At 41.0% G+C, this 13,961-nt stretch overlaps 1 protein-coding gene across 2 annotated transcripts in view; it reads right to left on the reverse strand.

Moving 5' to 3' along the window:
* The window catches only part of hhat (hedgehog acyltransferase), a 114,959-nt gene that overhangs the window by 92,012 nt on the left and 8,986 nt on the right, over positions 1-13,961 (reverse strand). For both annotated transcript variants that reach the window (XM_029698713.1, XM_029698712.1), the window contains exons 6-7: positions 4,903-5,118; positions 2,618-2,792 (exon numbers count right to left, since the gene is read on the reverse strand). In XM_029698713.1, coding sequence (XP_029554573.1) covers positions 2,618-2,792; positions 4,903-5,118 — 391 coding nt within the window. The remainder of the gene's footprint in view (positions 1-2,617; positions 2,793-4,902; positions 5,119-13,961) is intronic.

The following is a 13,961-nucleotide window of genomic DNA, read 5'->3' on the forward strand; positions in this document are numbered from 1 at the left end:
TTATTGCCTTACCTCCTTACATCATTTGCACACACTGTATACAGATTTTTCTATTGTGTTATTGACTGTATGTTTGTTTATCCCATGTGTAACTCTGTTGTTTTTGTCACACTGCTTTGCTTTATCTTGACCAGGTCGCAGTTGTAAATGAGAATTTGTTCTCGACTGGCCTACCTGGTGAAATAAATGTGAAATATTATTATTATTTTTTTAAACACTGCCCTTTCGCACCTGGACAAAAGGAACACCTATGTGAGAATGCTATTCATTCTACAGCTCAGCATTCAACACCATAGTGCCCTCAAAGGTCATCACTAAGCTAAAGACGCTGGGACTAAACACCTCAGATTGAGAACTTCACGTTCCTTGGTGTCCACATCACCAACAAACTATCATGGTCCAAACACACCAAGACAGTCGTGAAGAGAGCACGAGAAAACCTATTCCCCCTCAGGAAACTAAAAAGATTTGGCATGGGTCCTCAGATCCTCAAAAGGTTCTACAGCTGACCCATCGAGAGCATCCTGACTTGTTGCATCACTGCCTGGTATGGCAACTGCTCTGCCTCTGACCGCAAGATACTACAAAGGGTAGTGTGTACGGCACAGTACATCACTGGGGCCAAGCTTCCTGCCACCCAGGACCTATATACTAGGCGGTGTCAGAGGAAGGCCCTAGAAATTGTCAGACTCCAGCCACCCTAGTCATAGACTGTTCTCTCTGCTACCGCACGGCAAGCGGTACCAAACGCCAAGTCGAGGTCCAAAAGGCTTCTTAACAACTTCTACCCCAAAGCCATGAATCCTGAACAGCTAATCCAAGGGCTACCTTAGTGTTCAATAGTTTACTAGCAGATGGACTGCATAGAGAGAAACCCTGAATCAAAACAATAAAACCCACAGCCTCTACCACTTGGTACTTGTGTATATTTGAGAGGACTGGATCCGTGTTCATAATATGGTGGTAGCTCCATCTTGCCCTCTCATGGGCCAGAATGGCTGCCATATTGCTTATTGCAGACAGGTTGGTTTGTCACCGAACAATTTCATTATCTCCATGATTATGAGAATTTAAAAAAGGGAATTTAAAAGCATCTGTCAATTTGTGTCCTACTTCAGAACTAACTACTACCACACTTATTAGCCTTCTCTCCAGTATGCTTTAATATAACTGTTGGGTAAAGGCAGGCTGTGCAGCCCAGGCAACCCTTGTTCCTCTCATCCTCTCAATTTGTGTTCTACTTCATAACTACTACTACACTTAGCCTTCCATCTCAAAAACCATTAGGTTGACTGAGAACTTGTATTGGGTCGATTCCACACCAGCATGGCCAAAAATATTTTTGGCATCTCCGATTGTTCTGGTAATTCTCACGTAGAAACTTTATTGGGAGGAATGGATGTTCATCATGGTTTTTACATTAGTATCACAAACCATTTTTTTTTTTAGAAAATCATGATGAAAGTGGCCATTTAGGCCCTCTTTAGACCTATAAAATGCCTCCTGTAAGACCTTATGATCCATGAACCGTACATGGTTTCAAAAGTACCTCTTTTGATTTAACTTATTTTTAGACATATTGTTTTGAACAATATACTCTTCAAACACATTCCATTTCCAGAGTGGGCTCTCTGCTACTGTTGAAGAAATGATCAATTTTATACATATAAATCACAATCACAGGCCACATTACACATACAGCAAGATTTTCACTGTACCCTGCAATCATTGCTGCAACCCTGTACATGTGACGATTAAACAATCTGAATATTAAAAATCACCAGCAAAGGGAGTTCCTTTGAATCCATTTTGCAATTCACCATGTTGGTGGGGCACATAAAATGTATCATACCTTTAAAGAGTAGCTGAAAGCCCCTGTGGAAATGTGATGTAGTGACACCTCTAGCACTGCAATGCAGTGCCTTAGACCGCTGCACCACTCGGGAGGCCTAAAATATTATATTGATAGTTTTAATGTTCAATAAATGAATGTGTAAAATTGTATTTCAGAATGTAGTGATAGTCCTTTAGAGTACAGTATTTGGAGTACACTGACATGAAGGTGCTGTCTGTATCATGTACGGTTCACAAATCTTTGGTTCTTACAATGGGCATGTATAGGTCTAAAAAGGGCCTAAAATGGCAAATTTCATCAAATGTAAAATAATTGTGTTACAAATGTACTGTAAAAAGCATATCAAACACTCTTCCTCCCAAGTAAGTTTATATGTGAGGATTGCCAGTACAATCTGAGACACAAAAAATATTTTTGTGCTAAGCTGGCATGAAATCGCCCAATTTCCCTGCTGACAAAACAAAAGGTTCAGTCATAACTTCACTGCTGTACTTTACAAGCTTGCTGTTACCTACAGAGTGTCGCTCTCTCTCAGGCAAAATGCTTACCGTGTGAAATACAGTGGTGGGTCCCAAAAGTTTTGCTTTCAGGCAACTGAACAGATGGCTTTATCATCGAACTCAAGTTTGAGGCGGTTTCCTTAGCTAAATAAAGAGTATGGCAGTTTTGAACTATACAAAAACACACATGCATGTACATACTGCATGCACGCACGCATAAACACACGCAAGAACACACACACACACACACAGAAACACTTACCCAAGGCCCATGGTGGCAGTATCTCCAGATATGTTTCGTTGGCCTGTATAGTGTGCATGTACATCAGGTGTATCATGTACTCCGCTATAAGCCACCACACACAGATCCTGCCAGCGTTGGCCAGCAGCGAGAGGAACGTAATCCTAGCACCACGATCCTTCACATGTACCTGCATCTACAATAATCACACAAAGGTAATACTTTATTTTACAGCCCTATTACCAATAAGACAAGTATTTGGTGTGGTGGATAATACAGAAAAACATTACATTAAGGTACACTTAAGGGTTTATAAACTTAATCATTTATATATTTATTATATGACTTTGGGGTGCTTGTCAAATAGAATGGAACGTACAGTATGGAAGGTTTATTGAACAACCAGTACAGGTAGAGTGTTGTGAGGAGCATTCATACAGGCCCCTCAGAGGAGGAAGGGGAGGACCATCCTACTCAGTGAGTAAAAATGCAATTAAAATAAAAACAAATATATTCATGTCACCAAATGCCTGATTAAAACCCCCTTTTTTCCAATAAAAGATGTGCAGTAGTCTCAACGGCACCCTCTGGGGTAGCATCATGGTTTAGCCAGAGGACAGCCATTTCCCATCCTCCTCTGGCTACATGGACTTCAATACAAAACCTAGGAGGCTCGTGGCTCCACACCCCCTTCCAGGCACATTGAATGTTTCCTCTCTAAGCCCTGTCAATTTTCTCTCATTACTGTATGTAGTCAATCACATATACAAACAAACACATTATTACACATCAATGTGATTTTAATCCTTGCTTGGACAAACATTCTTAGCTCTTTTGTCTAACTGTGTTATTGTTTTTCGTCTTCCCAGTCAAATCTTGTCCTGCTCAGTGGAAAAGTTGAGCTATTCAATACCATCCATCCATGATGAGCCTGTCCTACACTGAAGCCTCTGAACACCATAACCCCTGTCCTGCTCTGAAGTCAAGCCTCTGAACATCTCAACTCATGCCTCATACAATCAATGCTGTGATCCCTTCCCAACACTTTGTAAGTAGCCTTCCCATTCCCCATAATATTTTAAAATAAAATGTCTATATTAAATGTTCTAAGTTAAAATAATGTCGTTCACGATTTTTTTAAACATGATTTGTTGTCTCCGTGCCTATACCATGTGTTTCCCATCTTCCTCAATATTTCAAGTCACCAGCCTCCACTGCTCCTCTGATGGTCTGTATGGAGATGGGACATGATGATAAATAATGGAAGGGATTCTTTCCATACAAACACTCCCCACATTTCCTAATAACCTTAGCCCAATTAGCTTCTCCTGTTTGTGGGCTTTACCTATTCAATATGACGTCTCTCTCAGACCTGGATTCAAATACTATTTGAAATCTTTCAAAACACTGTGTGGTTGCTTTAGCCTCCCTGAAGTAACAGATGGGCGGGGGTTCTCATTGTGTGCGACTATTCTATTGGTTGCATCGTGCCAGATAAACTCAATCAAGCCCTGATTGGGTATATGCAATTATTTAAAATTGTATTTGAACCCCGGTCTGATCTCTCTCCTCCCTATCGAACTAGCAGCATTTCTTTCCTTGCCATTCACCACCCACTACTTTCTCATCTCTAGCAGTATCACCTACTGCACAGTATTTGAGGGAATGGGCTTTTCCTGCAGTAGAAAAACAGAAAAGGCATGGCGGGCACTGTGATAACCCAACAGGAGCTGCTCAGCTGTGCTTTGCAGACCTGGATTCAAATAGTATTTCAAATGCTTGCAAGTACTTTAGCTGTGCTTGATTGAGCTTGCCTGTTGAGATGGAACCAATAGAAAAGTCGCAAAAGTGCAAACCCCCTCCTACCTGCCCTCAGAGTAAACCTACAGCAACGGATCATTGCAGCACATTTTCCACCAGAGTTTAATTTAGCTCTTATAAAACTCGCTCACTCAGAACCTAACCCCAAGGCGCTGAGAAATCCCTGAGCTTTCACACTCAAGAGTCTAAAACTACACCAGAGAGAGAGGAATCACAGATAAATCTTGCAACACTGACTTTTCTTTTTCAATCAGTGATGAGAAATTGGAGAGTGATGTTTCATTTTGGGAAGCAAGAGTTTGGAACCAAGGGGATACCTCTAGATCTTGCTATGTTACTCATTTGCTCCCAGAAAAACTTTTGCATCAATTGCTCTCAAATGAAAATTGAATGTTCCCAGCGAGGACAATTGCTTGAAAATGTGCGCCTTTCATGTCAGATCAGAGGCTTATTCCTCCCAGGCAGCTGATTGACTGATATCTCACCTGTTGGAGGAAGTCCTTGAAGGTGAGGATGGGTCCGTTGAAGAACAAAGGATGGTAGAAGGAGTAAGCGGTCAGCCAGTAGACCTGCTGCTGCAGTCCTCCAGCCTCCAGGGGGCGCCAGCAGTGCTCCAGGCTGAAGCTGATGAAGCGCAGGCCACACACTGCCACACTGAAAAGTAAGAGGTAGTACTCCTCTTCTGTCTGGTACCAGCTTCTCTGTGGGTGAAGAACAACACGCCTGGTGAGGAGGCGGCGGCGGCCGAATACACCACACTGAAGAGTAAACGGTAGCATCCTGACTGGTTGCATCACTGCCTGGTATGGCAACTGCTCGGCCTCCGACCACAAGGCACTGCAGAGGGTAGTGCGAATGGCCCAGTACATCACTGGGGCCAAGCTTCCTGCCATCCAGGACCTCTATACCAGGCGGTGTCAGAGGAAGGCCCTAAAAATTGTCAAAGACCCCAGCCACTCTAGTCATAGACTGTTTTCTCTACCACCACACGGCACACGGTACCGGAGCGCCAAGTCTAGATCCAAGAGGCTTCTAAACAGCTTCTACCCCCAAGCCATAAGACTCCTGAACATCTAGTCAAATGGCTACTCAGACTATTTACAGTGCCTCCACCCCCTCTTTACACCACTGCTACTCTCTGTTGTCATCTATGTAGTCACTTTAATAACTCTACCTACATGTACATACTACCTCAAATAACCGGTGCCCCCGCACATTGACTCTGTATCGGTACCCCCTGTATATAGTCTCGCTATTGTCATTTCACTCTTGCTCTTTAATTACTTGTATCTCTTATTCGTATCTGTATTTTTTGAAACTGCATTGTTGGTTAGGGGCTCGTAAGCATTTCACTGTAAGGTCTACACCTGTTGTATTCGGCGCATGTGACTAATACAATTTGATTAGTACTCCTCCTCTGCCTGGTGCCAGCTTCTCTGTGGAAGACAACATACCAGAAACCACAAAAATGGTCAAAAACAGAGAGTACCTTTTTGTTTCTATCTGAACTTGTTCAATAAGAAACACAAATGAACATGACCCAGGGCTGTGTTCAGCAGAGCACAACCCCGTAAACTGTTCAAATATTGTGTATGACTGACATGTAGAATAAGGAATCATGTCAACTCTATTCATGTCATTCTATCTGCAATGTTCAGTGCCAGAATGTTGCACCCTGCTGAATGTGACCCAAGTTTTCTAGTGCATTTTGCCTAAGCCTACGGTATGAGAGTTCACATGTTTTGAGCAAGAACGAGACATAGCAGTAGTTGTTCCTCTAGGAATCTGTGACAACACTCATCCTCATGGATTTGGTTGGTTTCCATTTGAAGAGGCAGAAACAACTCAAGTCTCATCACCCTTACTGTACTAACATCACTACCAGATCTGGTCCTTTGTGTGTGATGAAGGCAGGAGGCTAAATATATGTCTATTACAAAACAAACAAACAATGAATCAACAATGCCAGTTCAATAATGAAACACATCATGCAATAAACCATGTGCATGCTTCTTCTTTTATCTGCAGAGCAAAATATATAGCCATACAATGCCTTCAGAAGGTATCCACACCACTTGACTTACTCCACATTTTGTTGTGTTCCAGCCTTAATTCAAAATTGATTCAATACATTTTTCCTCACCCATAAACACACTATACCCCATAATGACAAAGGGAAATCATGTTTTTAGACATTTGAAAATGAAAAACACAGAAATCTCTCAAACATTAGTATTCACACCTGACTCAATACTTTGTAGAAGCACCTTCGGAGGCGATTAAAGCTTTGAGTCGTCTTGGGTATGTCTGTATCAGCTTTGCATATCTGGATATGGGGATTCTTTTCACCATTCTTCCTTACAGATTTTCTCAAGCTCTGTTAAGTTAGATGGAGAGCGGTAGTGAATCTTCATGTCTTCCCACAGATTTTAAATGGGATTCAAGTCTGGGCCACTCAAGGACTTTCAAATTCTTGTTCTGAAGCCATTCCAGCATTGCTTTGGCTGTATGCTTGGGGTTATTGTCCTGTTAGAATGTAAATCTTCGCCCCAGTCTAAGGTTGTTTGCACTCAAAAGCAGGTTCTAATCAAGGATTTGCCTGTATTTGGCTCCCTTCATTGTTCCCTCTATCCTTACCAGTCTCCCAGTCCCTGCCGCTGAAAAACATCCCCATAGCATGCTGCTGCCACCACGCTTCATGGTAGAGATGGTGTTAGACGGGTGATAAGCTGTGCCTGTTTTTTTCCAGACAGCACTTTGGAGCCAGACCAAAGACTTCAATTTTTGTCTCATCAGACCACAGAATGGAAACTCCAGGGGTGCTGTCATTTGCCTTTTTCTTAGGAGTAGCTCCCGTCTGACCATTCTCCCGTAAAGCCCAGATTGGTGAAGTGCTGTGGAGAGTTCTCCTTCTGGCAGGTTCTTCCATCTCAGCCAGGACACACTGTAGTTCTGCCAGAGTGGTCATTGGATTCTTGGTCACCTCCCTGACCAAGGTCCTTCATGCCCGGTTGCTCAGTTTGGTAAGACAGCCAGCTCTAGGCAGAGTCTGGGTAGTTGCAGGTTTTTCCATTTCCCAATGATGGAGACCCCCATGTTCTTGGAAACTTTCAACACTCTAGAAATGGTTTTATACTCTTCCCCAGATACAGTATATGCCTCATCACAATTCTATCTTGGAGACCTATGGACAGTTCCTTGGACTTCATGGTATAGTTTCTGCTCTGACGTGCACTGTCAACTGTGGGACCTTATATAGACACATATGTTTCTTTCCAAATTATCTCCAAACAATTGAATGAGCCACAGGTGGACTCCAATCAAGTTGTAGTGACATCTCAAGGACAATCAAAGGAAATTGGATGCACCTGAGCTCAATTTGAAGCATTATAGCAAAGGGGCTTGAGTACTTACATAAATTGATATCTGTATTTAATTTGGAATACATTTCTAAAAACATGTTTTCACTGTCATTATGGGGTATTGTCTGTAGATGGGTGAATAAAAAAATACATTTAACACAACAAAATGTGAAATAAGTCAAGGGGTATGGATGATGATCATCAGGATATTAGAATTGCAGTGAGAGCCATTGTTGACATCATTTGCATTTTAAGCTCATCATAAGGTAATTAAGGGGGCGGGAGAGTGATAGTGCAATCACTGTGTAACATGGTTAACTGCATAAGGAGAAAGGAGAGCAAGTTTCCTTCTCTCCATGTGAAGAAACGACAGATGAATCAACACATACTCTAAAGAAACAAAGAGAAAAAACTGTAACATAGTAATCATCTAATCATCCACTGTATAATGATGTCTTTCTTAAGGCCAGGCTGAAATGACCATTTTGCATCTACTTAGCAATTTTGAGATTTCTTGGTCCTTCAATGGGAGTACTTTCAAAAAGTAAACATAAAAATGTAAAAAACGTAATGTAAATGTATATTTTCTTAAGTTGATCAATTTACATTTCATGAATTTTAACCACATTTAAAATGGACATACACTGAGTATACCAAACATCAGAAACACATGTCTGAGTTAGTCCAGGCCTGGCTGTCTTAACAAAATGAAACCAAAATATTTTGCTCACTTCATCCAGTGTGCAAATATGAAATTCTTTGTATTTCATATGGATCCCCATTAGCTGAAAGCCGTAGCTACTCTTCCTGGGGTCCACACAGAACATGAAACATGACATAATAGAGAAGATTAATAGACAAGAACAGAACCACATACATATAAAAACAAAATATACAAAAAAAATGGCACACAGCCTACATATCAATACATACACAAAATATATCTAGATCAAATATATCTAGATCAAATAGGGGAGAGGCGTTGTGCCGTGAGGTCTTGCTTCATCTGTTTATGAAACCAGGTTTGCTGTTCCTTTGAGCAACATGAGATGGGAGTTCCATGCAATAATGACTCTATATAATACTGTATGCTCTCTTGAATTTGTTCTGGATTTGGGGACTATGAAAAGACCCCTGGTGGCATGTCTGGTGGGGTAAGTGTAAGTGTGTGTGTCAGTGCTGTGCATAAGTTGACTATGCAAACAATTTGGATTTTTCAACACACTGTTCCTTATAAACAGCAGAAGTGATGCAGTCAGTGTCTCAGAGACTGGAATGGAATAGTATTGTTATTAGCCCTCTGATTACAATTAAGAGTAAGACGTGCCGCTCTGTTCTGGGCCAGCTGCAGCTTAACTAGGTTTTCGTAGCAGCACTTGACCACATGGCTGGACAATAATCAAGATAAGCCAAAACTAGAGCCTGCAGGACTTGCTTTGTGGAGTGTGGTGTCAAAAAAGCTGAACATCTCTTTATTACAGACGGACCTCTCACCATCTTTACAGCCATTGAATATATGTTTTGACAATAACAGTTTACAATCTAAGGTAACACCAAGTCATTCAGTCCTCCTTGTTCAACAGCCACACCATTCATCATCAAATTCCGCTGAGGTCTAGAGCTTAGTGAATGATATGTACCAAATACAGTGCTCTTAGTTTTAGAGATGTTCAGGACCAGTTTATTACTGACCACCCATTGAACAACTGACTGCAACTCCTTGTTAATGGTTTCAGTGACTTCATTAAATGTGATTGAATCCTCAGCATACATGGACACACAGGCTTTGTTTAATGCCAGTGGCATGTCATTGGTCAAAATAGAAAAAAAGAGGGCCTAGAGAACTGCCCTGCGGTACACCACACCCTACATGTTTAACATTAGAGAAGCTTTCATTAAAGAAAACCCTCTGAGTTATATTAGATAGATTGCCATATTGTGGATTCAGTGCCGAGGTTGAAAAGCCATAAAACATAAGTTCTCAAAAACAGGTTATGGTCAATAATAGCAAAGGCATTGAAATCTAACAGTACAGCTCCCACAATCTTCTTATTATAAATGTATTTCAACCAATCATCAGTTGTTTGTGTCAGTGCATGTTGAGTGCCCTTCTCTATAAGCATGCTGAATGTATGTTATGAATTTGTTTACAGAGAAGTAGCATTGTATTTGGTCAAACCATTTTTTCCAACAGTTTGCTAAGCGCTGGCAGCAAGCTGATAGGTCTGCTGTTAGAACCAGTAAAGGCCTCTTAACCACTCTTGGGTAGTGGAATGACTTTGGCTTTCCTCCAGGCCTGAGGGGACACCTTCCTCTAGACTCAGATTAAAGATATGACAGAGCGAGTCAGCTACCATCATCAGTAGCCATCCATTTAAGTTGTCAATGCCAGGTTTATTATTGTTATCGATCATTAAATAGTAGCCGCAAAACACCAGTCTAGTAGCCGCAAAACACCAAGAGGCGACTCCGGGATGCGTGCCTTCTAGGCAGAGCTCCTCTGTCCAGTGTGTGTTATTTTGCCCATCTTACTCTTATTTTTATTGACCAGTCTGAGATATGGCTTTTTCTTTGCAACTCTGCCTAGAAGGCCAGCATCCCGGGGTCGCCTCTTCTCTGTTGACGTTGAGACTGGTGTTTTGCGGGTAATTTCTCACATGGAATAGCCTTAATTTCTCAGAACAAGAATAGATTGACGAGTTTCAGAAATGCTGATGCTCCAGATACTCAACTAGTCTAAAGAAGGCCAGTTGTATTACTTTAAATCAGCACAACAGTTTTCAGCTGTGCTAACATAATTGCAAAAGGGTTTTCTAATTATTAGCCAGCCTTTTAAAATGATAAACTTGGATTAGCTAGCACAACGTGCCATTGGAACACAAGAGTGATGGTTGCTAATAATGGGCCTCTGTACACCTATGTAGATATTCCATTTTTTTTAAACTGCCGTTTCCAGCTACAATCGTCGTTTACAACATTAACAAATGTCTACACTGTATTTCTGATCAATTTGATGTTATTTTTAAAAAAATGGACAAAAAAAAAGTTATTTTCTTTCAAAAACAAGGACATTTCTAAGTGACCCCAAACTTTTGAATGGTAGTGTGTGTGTGTATAGCAACACCTCCCCCATAAGCATTACTGTCTCTTCTATAGATGTTATATCTGTGCTTCTACATCAGCATTGCATGCTGTTTGGGGTTTAAGGCTGGGTTTCTGTATAGCACTTTGTGACCTCTGCTGATGTTAAAAGGGCTTCATAAATACATGTAATTGATTATTGCTACTGCAGTATGAAAGGAATTATCTAAGTCTCAGAAAGGGCTAATATATTAATGTGATATGATGTTAGCAAGTTATTGATTACATGAACCTTATTTTGGATGCTACATATATTAATATGGGCTTTTTTCAGCCCTTTCCTGTTTAGCTTCTCAAAGATATACATAACATGGAAAAGAACAAACAAAGCAAGAGAAAAAAAAACATACATTTAGCAGTCCATAAATCAGTTGATGTGTGTGTGTGCGCTGCAGGGTTAAAGCTACAAACCCAAAGGCTTAGCTCTCTCATCCCTTCCAGGCACATATTTAACAAGATAACCTAATTCGCATATTTTATACAATTTTGAGAAAAAAATATATACAAAAAATGATATTGCGTCTACATTCAACTGGTAAAAGTTGATTGTGATATGATTAAGAGAAACATGATGGTGTGGTGCCTGGTCTTACAGCATATACAGTACCAGTCAAAAGTTTGGACACACCTACACATTCAAGGGTTTTTATTTATTTTTATTATTTTGTAGAATAATAGTGTAGACATCAAAACTGAAATAACACATGTAATCATGTAGTAACCAAAAAAGTGTTAAATCAAAATATGGTAGAATCTTCAAAGTAGCCACCCTTTGCCTTGATGACAGCTTTGCACACTCTTGGCATTCCCTCAACCAGCTTCATGAGGAATGCTTTTCCAACAGTCTTGAAGGAGTTCCGACATATGCTGAATACTTGTTGGCTGCTTTTCCTTCACTCTGTGGTCCAACTCATCCCAAACCATCTCAATTGGGTTGAGGTCAGGTGATTAGGCCAGGTCATCTGAAGCAGCACTCTATCACTTTCCTTCTTGGTCAAATAGCCCTTACACAGCCTGGAGGTGTGTTTTTGGTCATAGTCCCACTAAGCGCAAACCAGATGGGATGGCGTATCGCTGCAGAATGCTGTGGTAGCCATGCTGGTTAACTTATGGATAGGGGGCAGTATTTTCACAGCCGGATAAAAAACGTACCCGATTTAATCTGGTTATTACTCCTGCCCAGACACTAGAATATGCATATAATTAGTAGCTTTGGATAGAAAACACTCCAAAGTTTCTAAAACTGTTTGAATGGTGTCTGAGTATAACAGAACTCAAATGGCAGGCCAAAACCTGAGAAGATTCTGTACAGGAAGTACCCTGTCAGACCATTTCTTGGCCTTCTTTGTCATCTCTATCCAAAACAGGGGATCTCTGCTGTAACGTGACACTTTATAAGGCTCCCATAGGCTCTCAGAAGGCGCCAGAACGTTGAATGATGACTTTGCAGTCTCTGGCTGAAAAACAGTAGCGAATTTGGATAGTGGTCGATCTGAGAACAATGAGACGGGTGCGCGTGTGCACGAGACGACTCCATGTTTACATTTTCAGTCTTTGAACAAAAACAGGGTTTCCCGGTCGGAATATTATCGCTATTTTACAAGAAAAAAAAGCATAAAAATTGATTTTAAACAGCGTTTGACATGCTTCGAAGTACGGTAATGGAATATTTTGACATTTTTTGTCACGATACGCGCCGGGCGCGTCACCCTTCGTTACCCTTCGGATAGTGTCTTGAACGCACAACAAAACGCCGCTGTTTGGATACAACTATGGATTATTTGGAACCAAAACAACATTGGGTGATGAAGTAGAAGTCCTGGGAGTGCATTCTGACGAAGAACAGCAAAGGTAATCCAATTTTTCTTATAGTAAATCTGAGTTTGGTGAGTGCCAAACTTGGTGGGTGTCAAAATAGCTAGCCATGATGGCCGGGCTATCTACTCAGAATATTGTAAAATGTGCTTTCACAGAAAAGCTATTTTAAAATCGGACACCGCGATTGCATAAAGGAGTTCTGCATCTATAATTCTTAAAATAATTGTGTTTTTTGTGAACATTTATCGTGAGTAATTTAGTAAATTCACCGGAAGTGTTCGGTGGGAATGCTAGTTCTGAACGTCACATGCTAATGTAAAAAGCTGGGTTTGATATAAATATGAACTTGATTGAACATATGTATTGTATAACATAATGTCCTAGGAGTGTCATCTGATGAAGATCATCAAAGGTTAGTGCTGCATTTAGCTGTGGTTTTGTTTTTTGTGACATATATGCTAGCTTGAAAAATGGGTGTCTAATTATTTCTGGCTGGGTACTCTCCTGACATAATCTAATGTTTTCCTTTCGTTGTAAAGCCTTTTTGAAATCGGACAGTGTGGTTAGATAAAGGAGAGTCTTGTCTTTAAAATGGTGTAAAATAGTCATATGTTTGAAAAATTGAAGTTTTCGGATTCGAGGAGTTTGTATTTCGCGCCACGCCCATCATTGGATATTGGAGCAGGTGTTCCGCTAGCGGAACGTCTAGATGTAAGAGGTTTAAGTGTGCCTTGAATTCGAAGTAAATCACAGACAATGTCACCAGCAAAGCATCCCACACCTCCATGTTTCACAGTGGGAACCACACATGCAGAGATCATCCGTTCACCTACTTTGCGTACCAAAAATCTCAAATTTGGACTCATCAGACCAAAGGGCAGATTTCCACCGGTCTAAATGTCCAATGCTCGTGTTTCTTGGCCCAAGCAAGTCTCTTCTTATTGGTGTCCTTTAGTAGTGGTTTCTTTGCAGCAACTTAACCATGAAGGACTGATTCACACAGTCTCCTCTGAAAAGTTGATGTTGAGATGTCTTAAAAAAATAAATACAAATAACGTCACCTTCATTTAACTAGGCAAGTCTGTTAAGAACAAATTCTTATTTACAATGACGGCCTACCCCGGCCAAACCCTAACACGGACGACGCTGTGCCAATTGTGCGTCACCCTATGGGACTCCCAACCATGGCCAGTTGTGATACAGCCTGGAATCTAACCAGGATC

This window comes from Salmo trutta, chromosome 18, assembly GCF_901001165.1.
Source record: "Salmo trutta chromosome 18, fSalTru1.1, whole genome shotgun sequence".
NCBI lineage: Eukaryota > Metazoa > Chordata > Actinopteri > Salmoniformes > Salmonidae > Salmo > Salmo trutta.